Raw genomic sequence first — 10,768 nt, 5'->3', positions numbered from 1 at the left:
CTCCTCTCCTCTCCTCTCCTCTCCTCTCCTCTCCTCTCCTCTCCTCTCCCTTCCTGCATTTGCTGCCTGTGATTAAATTCCCATTTCCCAGGGGCTCTGCTAAACACACAGGCACATCCTCTCAGGCAGCAGAGGGCGAGGCTGGCTGGCAGCGCGGAGGAAGTGCTGGGTGCCCTGTGTGCCCCCTGCGTGGTTGCTGGCATTTTGCTGCCAAGCACACTGGAGGAAAAGCAAATAAATATTGGGGCTGCAGCCAGGACCGTGGGGGTTGATACTGTGCAGTGTTTGGGGCATGTTGGTGCATGTTGATGTGAGCAAGGCACGGGGCCACGCTCGCAGCATCCCCTGTCAACATGGCACTGTGCTGCCCGGACCACAGGGTCTTTGGGGGCTGTGTTTGCAGCCAGGTAGGGATGCTGCCCACCTTGCTCTGTCTGCCTTCGCCTCCAGAAAGTCAGATTTTCTTGATGCACAAGTTACTCCAACATGGGGAAGCAACCTCGCTTTCCCATGGGAGAGCAGCCCCAGTGTTGCTTCCCTTGTCTCTTTTGCCCTAGGGGAGCCACAGCGGGCACAGGGCAGTCTCGTTGGTGTCATCAATGCCCACGGGCTTGGCGTTGCCACCCTTGATGCCAAGGTGCTGGATGACCCACGCTCCGGCACCACCACCATCCGGAGCAGCATCCGTAACATCCCACCTGCCATCGGTAGGTGGTTGCCCCCATCCTCACCTCAGGGAGGGTTTTGACCTGTATCAGGTGAAAAGCTTGGGGGAAAGGACCCTTGGGAGGGTGCCGGCTCTGCGGTGGCATCTCTTCTCCCTCACACCCAGGGCCACTGATGCGGGTGCTGGTTGCCATCATCTCCCCTGTTTACTGGTCCTTGGCACACGCGGGCAGGGAGGCCCGGAGCGGGTTCCTGCTCACCCAGGGCACCTTCCGGCATGAGTCACAGCTGGAGTTTGCCACAGGTGAGGGATGTCAGGAGCCCCACGTGTGTCAGGGGGCTGCGGCGCCTCGTCCTGCCCAGCTCAGCCTCCCTCAGCCCACACACCCTCCTCGGGGGCTCAGCCCGCTGCTGGGCTGAGCTCACAGCTGGAGATGGAACTGTGTTTGGGGGTGCCACGGACTGCTGCTCACTGCTCCCCCCCTGACAGGGGAGCTCCTGCGGGTCACCCACCTCGCCCGGGGCACGGATGCAGCCGGTGCTCTGCTGCTGGAGAGTGTCATCAGCGGCTCCGTGCCAAAGAGCATTGGCGAGACTGCGCTGCTGCTGCAGGTGCCAGAGCTGCCCATCCTGCCTGCTGGGCCATGACTCCCATGCTGGGAGCCCAAAAGGGGGGTTCTATGGCCTGACCACCCCCTCCCTGCCTCTCCCCAGGACTTCAGAGAGCGTTACGTGCAGACAGGCGCAGGGCGACTCTCAGGGGGCTCGGTGCAGAGCTTCCTGCAGGATGGACGCATCATCCGTGTCCGCTGCAATCACACCATCATCTACAACCCCTCCGTAGATCCGCAGCCCCCCTTGGTGCAGCACGTCCGGGCCAGCGCCGTCAAAGCCTCCTATGACCCGGCCTCCGAGGAGCTGTGCTTCCAGCTCCGTGCCTCGCTTGATGCGGGTAAGGAGGGGATTCCCAGGGATGGAGATGGAGATGCGGGATCTCTTATTGGTCCTGGGTGGCTCTGAGGGTGCAAGGAGCCACATCTCTGCAGTGACATGTCCCGTCTCCTCATCTCTGCTTGATTCCCAGGGGCTGATGGAGACCAGTGCCCACCAGGATTCCTCCTGGGCCCTGGACAGCCATACTGCATCGGTATGGACCTTCCTGAGGGGGACACAAGGATGGCGAGGAGCACCTGCTGCGTGGTGCCACCTCCCTGTCCCCCCAACTCTGTCCCCCCAACTCTGTACCCTCTCTGCTCCCCAGATATCGATGAATGTGCTGAGGGATCCCACGCCTGCCGCTACAACCAGCTCTGCCAGAATGTGGCAGGGACCTATCGCTGTGACTGCCCTCCTGGCTACCACTCGCTGGGTGCTGGCTGGCCATGCCTGGGTAGGGCTGGGGCCTCAGGGGACACGTCCTTGGGCACAGAGCACAGGGTCACTCCCCTGCTCTGCTCCAGCCTTAGTTTCCCCATCCAGCTGCAGCACCCTGTTTCTTTCCTCCACCAGACATAAACGAGTGCCTGCGCTTTCCTCCGCCGTGCGCCTTTAAGTGCCGCAACCTGCGGGGCTCCTACGAGTGCCTGTGCCCCCCTGGCAGGACCCTGCTACCGGGTGGAGATTGTGATGCAGCAGAGGCAGATGGAGGGGGCAGCACCCCCCGGGACCCCCCCATGCGGCGGCTGGGGCCAAGCAGCCGCCCATGGGGACGGTCCTTCTACACTCAGCTTGCCCTCCGTCGCGTGGCGAAGGCTGCAGGGCTGGGTGCCCGGGGCCCCCCCTGCCCCACAGGCTTTGTCAAGAGGAATGGCACCTGCACCGGTGAGTGTGTGTCAGGGGACAGCTTTGCAGGGTCTTTGGAGGCCACTTTGTGCCCAAAAGGCAGCTCCTGTGCCTGTCGCTGCCCTGTCTCCTATTTTGTGTGCACCCACATACGTGTGGTTGGGGTCTCCCTGGGCCTGGCTGTGCCAGCAAGGGGAGGCGAGAGCTGCATGGGCAGCAGGGACTGGAGGGGACTGACACTTCCCCACTTGCCTTCGCTCCTCTCGCCCTGCAGACCTTGATGAGTGTCAGATGCTGAACCAGTGCCAGCACCAGTGCAGGAACAGCCCAGGCAGCTACCGCTGTGTCTGTCCCCCCGGCTACCGGCTCCTGCCCAATGGGAAGACCTGCCATGGTCAGTTCCAGGGTGTCAGGGGGATGCTCCTGCCCTGGAGGGATGCCCGTGTCCCTCGGGGTGTGAACCCAGTCCCCATGGTACCCTGGATGTCATCCCCTTGGCGCTGCAAGTCTTTCTTCTTCCAGGAGAGGGTTGTTCCCAGGCTCAGCACCTCGCCAAGGCTGGGTGCTTTCCTCTCACTACCCCAGTGTGTGAAACCCCAGGCAGGGGTGGGAAGGGGTGGGAGCTGGGGTTTGAATCTCCATCTCAGCCTGGGGCACACAGGCACCCCAGCACCCTCAGACCTGTCCCCTCTCTGCCCACAGACGTGGATGAGTGTGGGGAGGGCACGATCCAGTGTGGCTCAAGCCAGATGTGCTTCAACACCCGCGGAGGTGCCCAGTGCGTGGATGTGCTGTGCCCAGCTGGGTACCAGAGAGGATCCAGCCCCGGGTGAGTGGTGCTGCAGGGCTTGGGGGTGTCCGTCCCACACTTCTCATGGCACTGTGGACCCAGATGTCCTGGCTACTCCTGACACCCCACTGCATCCCGTATCCCCCCCACCCCCGGCTCTCCTTCAGGCTGTGTGTCGGTCGCTGCACCCCAGACTGTGGCTCGGCTGGTGCCCCCACTCTGCAGTACCAGCTGCTCACCCTGCCCCTCGGCATCGCAGCCGGCCGGGACGTGGTGCACCTTGCCCCTGGCCCTGCCCTCCGCCACCGCCCTGAATTCACTCTGCTGGAGTGGGAGCCCAGCAGCCCCTTCACCCTCCGCACAGAGCGGGGCCGCGGCATCATCTCCACCCTGCGCCCGCTGAGCGACCCCGGCACCCACCGCCTCAAGGTGCAGGCGCTGGCCCCGGGCAGGCAGCGGGCACCCAGCACCTTCCTCCTCCTCATCTCTGTCTCGCCCTACCCCTACTGACACAGCCGAGGGACAGGAGGGGATGCAGGGTCATATCTCCTCCTGTCCCTTACCACCGCACTGGTGGGGACACGTGGCTCAGCTCAGCTGAGCTTGCACCATTGCACTCCCTCCTGCCCCCCCCCTGGCCCCCCAGCAGCCCCCCAGCAGCCCCCCAGCAGCCCCTGCCTGCGTTGCCTTCACCCGGGGCCAGTGTCTGACTCAGCAGAGCCCTGGGGGGGGACAAGATGTCCCGACAGCCTCTCGCAATCAGGTTTTGTCGCAACCCCGCAATTCCCTGGAGCAAACAGCTCTGGATGGCCTTGGCCGCGGTCAACCCCCAGATGGGGGGTGTGAGGGGCCAGATGGGGGGTGTGAGGGGATGAGCTGGGTGACAGTGGCCAGCGAGGGCCCTGCTGGGGTGCAGGGTGTGAACCCCTGGGCTGGGAAGGGCATAGGGCCCACTGGCATTAACCATGTATTAAATTGAAATAACCTTGTGTTCAATTTTTTTTTTTTAATCCACTTGGTTTCTCTGCACATTTATTTATTTATGGTTTTGTTCCAAATAAAGGTGATTGTGGCTAAATATCAGCCATGCCTGAAGAAAGCAACTTCCTTCAGTGTGCAGGAGGGGGCTGTCCTAGCAGTCAGCCCCGACTTCCCAGGGCTTTGGGCACCTCCCTATGTGGCCTTGGACCATAGAAGGGAGATTGTCTGGATGTGGCAATGCTGGAGGGCCAATGTCCAGCATCTGAAGGTCCAATCCTGTCCCAGTGTCAGGTTCCTCAGTCAGCAAGAGCAGGATGTGGCCTCTCTGCATATGGTGCAGGTGGAGGCTGTTCCCAAAAACCTGTTTCAGTCCTACTCCTTAGCACTGACCCCAGGGACATGAGCCCACGCCTCCCCACGTTCGGGCCGTTGGCTCTGGTGATGGTTGTGCGCCCAGGTGAGGGTGCTGCAGTTGGAGCCCATCACTGGACCTTGCTCTTGCTGCACCCATGGAGGGGCACTGAGATGCCCCCAAAAGTTGCTGCCCTTCGGGCTAGGGGCTTCCCTTCCCCCAAGGCCAGGTCTGCTGCTGGTCTGGTGTCCCCTGGGCATATGGGAGGGGAAAGGTGGTTTTGCCCCATCTTCTCCTGCCCACCTGGCCTCCCTGGGAGCTGCAGCTCCCAAATTTCCCTCCTTATGGTGTTTCTAATAAATTGACCCTTTCCCTGTCACTGTGTTGGGGAGGAAAGCCAGGCGGTTGCAGATCAGCCAGGCACCAGCTCCCCTCTGACCCCCATTTTCCCACACCTCAGGGCAGGTGGCTCTGTGGGGTGGGGGGGGGCACCCCCTCAGTGTTCTGTGGAGGCTGACGAAGAGGTCAGGAGTGGGGTGACATGGGTGACAGCACCTAGGGCAGCTGTGCAGCGCGCTAGGGCCAGGCACACACTCCATCTGGCATTGGGGTGCAAGCTGCACCCCCTTTCTGCCTGTATGTCCTGTGGGCAGGCGGAGGGCAGGGCCTTGCCTGGGGACAGTGCCCACGGAGGGGACAGTCCTGCGGCAGCTCCGCCTGCCCACGCCCAGCTATAAGGGAGGAGGAGAAGGAGGAGGAGGATGCTCCAGGCACTGGACCAGAGCATCGAGGGCAGCCAGAGAGCGGGTGAGTGCAGACAGGGCATGGGAGGGGGGCAAGGGGGAAGGGGGCCCTTTGCCTTGGGGGACCTGTCCCCTTGTCCCTAGCTGTCCCCTCTTCACCCACCCAGGGGTCTCCCTCACTCTTGGGTGTCAGAGAAGGGCTCACTGGTCCCTGCAGGAGCCGGGCAGTGGGGTCCCAGCCCCTTCCCAGACCTGGGAGGTGCAGGATGCAGTCAAGCCTCTTCTACCTCAGTTTAGGGGGGGATCCAAGTGAGTCCCATTCTCCCTCAGGGGTCCCCTGGGACACCCCCAGGGAGGGGAGCTGGGACTTTGGCTGGGACCACCCTGTGCCCTCCCCGCTCTGCTCTGGGGCTCTTGGGGGCAGGATGGGACCCCCAGGAGGTGAAGGAGCGATGCTGAGGCAAACTCCAGCACCAGCGAGTGCATCCCCACATGCCCCTGCTGCCGGCACCCCTGGGGAGCCTGCCCCATCCCTGCCCACAGGCAGCACTTGCCGGAGCAGAGGCGGCTCTTCCAGCCCAGCTAGTGAAGGCAGTTCCTCTCCTTAGCAAAGTTTCAAACTTTTTATTCTCCTCCCTTTTTTTTTTTTTTTTTCCCCTTAGTTTTAAAAACAAAAACACAATGTTCCTGCGGAGCAGAGCCGCTGGAGTCACTCTGCTAAAAACCCTGTCCCAACTCACACGGAAATTGCTGCAGAATAATAATCAGGGCTGAGAAAGTCCCACCACGTTCCTCTTCGCTGAGCTTTGTTTGCTCTGATTTATTACCACCTAATGCCAAAACTTCGGGGCTCTCCCTTCCTGGGCAGACGGGCTTGGCCCAAGCCCCGTTTCCGGAGCTGGAAATGCTGGTGGCTCCACGCCGTTCCTGGGGTGCAGGATGCGACCCCAGGGCAAGGTGCCCCAGATCCCTGCAGCATCACGTGGGCAGCGTAACATGGCTGAGCAGGCAAAAGTTGGAGGTGTTTCCTCTAACCTGCTGCCGGGCCACTCGTGAAGCGAGCGTGACCGGTCTCAGAGGTGCTTAGTCAGGCTGGCAACCGTAACAGTGATGCTGGCAGCCGCAGCGGGGATGGGTTTTGAGGGTAAAGGAAGGAATTTGCCCAGCAAGGAGCTGCAGGTGCAGCGTCATGCTTGGGCTGGACCCTTTCGGGAACTGCGACTGCCTTCCTGTAAACGCTCCAGCGAGGAAGGGAACGGCTGAGAGTCCCCAGCTCAGCACACCCGTGTGGCCCCGAGGGTAGGGAAGCGGCGGTTGCACAAGCCAGGGTGCTGCCTGCACGGCGCACGCAGACAGCCCGACGGGCACAGGCAGGCGCAGGGAGCCCAGTGGGGCTGCCAGAGCCTTTTGCTCTTCAGCGAGAAACCAGCAGCGGCAGGCCTGATCCTGCACCCGGGCCGCTCCAAGCCATGCCCTGTGGGATGCTGCCCACATGCCGCGCTGGCAGGACCGGGGTGCTGGGGTGCAGCCGGGGGTGAGAGGTGCCGGGTGGGCCGGCAGCGCCTTCCCTGCCTGCAAAAGCAGGAGCGGGATTGTGCTGACTTGGCAGCAGCAGGATGAAAGTTGCTCAGGCTGGGATTTGAGTGGCTCTGCCGTCCACCTTCCCCGGCCAAGGGTCAGCTGGCATCGCCTCCTCGCGGGGCCCTGGGATTTACAGCCCGGCCCCGGGGGCTGTGGGGACAGCCTGTGCCCCTTCCTGCAGTGGGAGCCCCATCCCGGGCCCTGAGCTCCAGGCTCCTACGTCCTTCACCATCTCCTGCTGTTGCCTGACGTCCTCGATAGCCTCGTCTGAAGGATGAGGGGCGTCCCCACGTACGTGTTTCACACTGGCAGGAAACATGGGGCAGCATAATTAGGACAAACACCCATTAAGCATTAATTAGACTTGGGGATGCTGCCGAGCCCCCAGCCCTGCAGCTGTCGCACACCCAGCAGTGCCGGTGGGTGCTCGGGGTTGAGTCGGTGAGTGGGTGCACCCAGCTGCTGCTGCGGCTCCTCCGCACCGGCCCTGGCACAGGGCCACGACGTGCCGGGTCGTGCCCGAGCGAGGCATCAGGCTGCATCTCCGCCTGCATCTCCGGGTGCCTGCATCTGAGTCCCGGCCCCCCGGCGTTGCAGGGTGCTTGCAGAGTGTGGGGTGGGCTGTGCTGAGGCTGCCGGAGTGAGAGCTGCGTGGAACAAAGGTAAGAGCAAAGCGGCCGCAATGGGTGCCCCGGCCTCCTCCATCTCCCGGCTGCTGCTGGCTGCACTGGCCAGCACACGGGCAGGGTGCCCATCCTGGCTGAGAGCCACAGCCTGGACACAGCCATAGTGCCGTGGCTTTTTCTCCCACCCCCAGCCCTCTCCCTGCTCCTTGCAGCCCTGGGAAGGGTCTTGGTCCAACTGACCCCCCCGATGCCAGGGCGAGTGCCCGGCAGAGGAGGGGGCTGAGCTGAGCGTGGCCTGGCTCTGGGTGCTGCCCGTGGCCCTGGTCCCAGGGAGCACCCAGCACCTGATGGCAGCAGCTCTCGCTGCCCGTGAACAAGAGCAGTTCTGGGAGCCTGTCTGTTACTCGGAGAGCTTGTCCTGGCACTGGCAGCTCCACCACATGCTCCTTTACCCACTCAAGCCTCTGCCGGCCCTGAGTGTTTAGTTTGCTGCTGGCTTTGCTTCTTGCCTCCTGGTTATTCATTCCCAGGATAATCTTTGTGTTGCCCAGAATATCCCATCCCCCAGGAGAGCTCTTGCCCCTGGCTGCCCTCAGCACCAGGCTGGACCGTGACGGCCCCATGGCCAGTTCAGGGACACGGAGGAGGGTTTCACAGCTGATGTCTGCAGCATCCCTGCGCCAAGCAGGGGCTGGGGCCATCCTGAACCCCTTTTCTTTTGCTTTGCCAGCACCATGGCTCATCCCAAGGGCACGGTGGTCCTCGCCTACAGCGGGGGCCTCGACACCTCTTGCATCTTGGTGTGGCTGAAGGAGCAGGGCTACGATGTTGTTGCCTACCTGGTGAGCTCTGCGCCGAGCTCTGCTGGGTCTGTGGGGGCTGGGGGTGAAGGGGGCCCTGGGTCTGGGGACCTGGGTGGGTGACGGGGGTCCTGGTGTGTGTGTGGCCATGGTGGTGGTGACTCTGCTCTCACTGGGTAACTGTTGTCCAGTCTGGGTGCTGCTCTGCTGAGCTGCCAGCCCTGTGTGGCACAGCCTGTCCCTGCCCGTAAATGATCCTTCACTAATGAGGGCAGCATGTTGGGGCAAAGCCAAGGGGCCTGGCAGAGGGAGGTATGGCCCCGAGGTATGCCATCAGGGCGGGGACGGGATACACACATGGGTGGACCCCCACTCCTGCCCCTCCTGGGTGACCTTAAGCCTGGTCAGCACAGGCTCTATCGTGCCTTGCATGATGCTGGGCTGGATTTGTGCTGAGTTTTGTGGTCTCCTTTCAAACCATCCTGTTTGGTTTGGTTTTTTTTCCCCCCCTCTTCCAGGCCAACATCGGGCAGAAGGAAGATTTTGAGGCAGCACGAAAGAAAGCGCTGACGCTGGGGGCCAAGAAGGTAACAGCATCCCTCCCTCTGGGTGCCCAGGGGACTCTGAGCTCTCCCTGTTCCCCACCATGGGGCTGAGTCCAGGGGTCTCACACACCACACGGCAGGAGACACCCCAAGGGAGGGGACAGTGCCAGCAAGAAATCCCTGAGGTTTTGCACCAGAGCCTTTTAGTAGCATCTAGGGAAGGGGAGATGAAGGGACCCTTTGCTGCACCATCCCCAAACCCCAGAGGAGTGGGATCCCCCTCCAGGCACCCTCCCATCACAGGGGTCCCTCCATCCCGGCAGGTTTACATCGAGGACATCAGCAAGGAGTTTGTGGAGGAGTTCATCTGGCCGGCAGTGCAGGCCAACGCTCTCTACGAGGACCGGTACCTGCTGGGCACGGCGCTGGCACGGCCCTGCATCGCCCGCAAGCTGGTGGAGATCGCCCAGAGGGAGAGTGCCCAGTATGTTGCCCATGGGGCCACCGGCAAGGTGAGGGAGGACGGGGGCTCCGTGGTGGGGATGACACGGTGTGCTTGGTGGGGGGACCAGGTCAGCCCCTTGGCCAAGTTGTGGGTGCCAGCAGGGGCGTGCAGGGTGTTTTTTGGGCGCTCTGCAGGGCTGCACGAAGCCCGACCATGTTTTGACACTTCCTTCTCTCTTCTAGGATTTCTATACCCACTTTCAGTTCCTTCTCCCTGTCGGGAAGGCTCGGGTCACAGCCAAACCCCCACTTTCGGCTTCAGCTTTCTAAAAGCTGTTACGGATAGGGGCTGCCCGGGCCAGGAGCCGGCTGGGGATGAGCCAGCACCTACAAAGGCATTTCGGGGCACCCCGGGCAGAGTGCGACTGTCCCCATGCTTGTCTCCATCCCTGTCTTCATCCCTGACGGTCGCAGGGAGGACACTTTGCCACTAGAGGCAGCCAGAGACCGTGGAAAGGATGCCCAGGGCCAGCCCCTGCCCAGAGAGGGAGAATCCTCCACTGGGAGCGTGGGACCTGCTAAGACGTGACCGTGGGCCACCCCCTGGCACCTCCAGCCCCTGCCCATACGCTGCCCAGCCATGTGCGGGGACACCTGGGGCAGGGTGACACCATCACCAGAGGCCTCTGTGGGGCCCTTGGGTGCTGTGCGTGCACCCAGGACCCACCCAATGCTCCCTTTTCCCTGTTCCACAGGGACCCAAAGTGTGAATTGTGCCCATCATGGCTTAGGGGCAAAGGCGAGGTGCCCACCTGGAGGGGTCTCAGTGGAAGGGGCTGGGTTTGGGGGGGTGGGTTTGGGTGTCCCCAGCTATGGCAGAGGACCCTGTGGCAAGGGGGATGTTAGATGCAGCCAGGACATGCCAGCACCAGGGAGATGGGGCACAGGAGCAGCCGGGGGGCTTTATGCCTGGAATAACTCTTGCTCCTGCTGCCATGGGTTTCCCACACCCCTTCCCTGTCCATCTCATCCATCCTCAGCACCCCTGTCTTGAAAACCCCAGCCCAAGGGTGTCCTGGAGCAACACACCCCCAGTGCTGTCATGTCCCCTCCACTCCTGGGTACCACCAGCACCAGCCGTCCCCGCTCACAGGGGCACCCTGGGCTGCTCCCCGGGCTCTGCTCGCTCCCCGAGCCATTAAGCCGCGGGCTCAGGCAGGGACCGATGTGGGTAACTCGAGCCGGCTGAGCCCCGTCCCCGGCTGAGGCCGCGGCGTCTTAAATGTGGGCCATCTGCGGTGTCCCCGCTGCCGGAGCAGATGGACTTGTTTTGGGCCTGTAAGGGAAATGAGTGCTTTGGTGGATGTACTCGCCTCTGTGTAATAGTCCCCAGGGATTTCCCAGCCCAGGTTGTAAATGTATCCTCCAGGCTGGGGCCAAGAAGAGGCGGGGGGGTGG

General features: G+C 62.5%; 2 protein-coding genes across 3 annotated transcripts in view; both read left to right on the top strand.

The window, feature by feature from the left end:
• Positions 1-4,258, top strand: part of HMCN2 (hemicentin 2) — a 37,191-nt gene extending 32,933 nt beyond the window's left edge. Inside the window, exons 70-79 of the mRNA XM_026860411.1 lie at positions 558-707; positions 833-970; positions 1,157-1,278; positions 1,381-1,618; positions 1,751-1,813; positions 1,928-2,056; positions 2,176-2,487; positions 2,723-2,842; positions 3,151-3,277; positions 3,406-4,258. Coding sequence (XP_026716212.1) covers positions 558-707; positions 833-970; positions 1,157-1,278; positions 1,381-1,618; positions 1,751-1,813; positions 1,928-2,056; positions 2,176-2,487; positions 2,723-2,842; positions 3,151-3,277; positions 3,406-3,748 — 1,742 coding nt within the window. The 3' untranslated portion in view covers positions 3,749-4,258. The remainder of the gene's footprint in view (positions 1-557; positions 708-832; positions 971-1,156; positions 1,279-1,380; positions 1,619-1,750; positions 1,814-1,927; positions 2,057-2,175; positions 2,488-2,722; positions 2,843-3,150; positions 3,278-3,405) is intronic.
• Positions 4,259-5,321: 1,063 nt separating this feature from the next.
• The window catches only part of ASS1 (argininosuccinate synthase 1), a 28,891-nt gene continuing 23,444 nt past the window's right edge, over positions 5,322-10,768 (top strand). The window contains exons 1-4 of one of the 2 annotated variants that reach the window (XM_026860507.1): positions 5,322-5,378; positions 8,252-8,363; positions 8,840-8,908; positions 9,190-9,378. In XM_026860507.1, the coding sequence (XP_026716308.1) occupies positions 8,256-8,363; positions 8,840-8,908; positions 9,190-9,378 (366 nt within the window). In that variant the 5' untranslated portion in view covers positions 5,322-5,378; positions 8,252-8,255. Of the gene's footprint in view, positions 5,379-7,496; positions 7,558-8,251; positions 8,364-8,839; positions 8,909-9,189; positions 9,379-10,768 lie in introns of those variants that run through there. The other variant, XM_026860508.1, reaches the window with a different exon arrangement.

This window comes from Athene cunicularia, assembly GCF_003259725.1.
Source record: "Athene cunicularia isolate RWA chromosome 17 unlocalized genomic scaffold, athCun1 chr17_part1, whole genome shotgun sequence".
NCBI classification, from domain to species: domain Eukaryota; kingdom Metazoa; phylum Chordata; class Aves; order Strigiformes; family Strigidae; genus Athene; species Athene cunicularia.
Note: the sequence above shows the minus strand (reverse complement) of the source record. Positions and strands in the feature narration are given on the sequence as shown.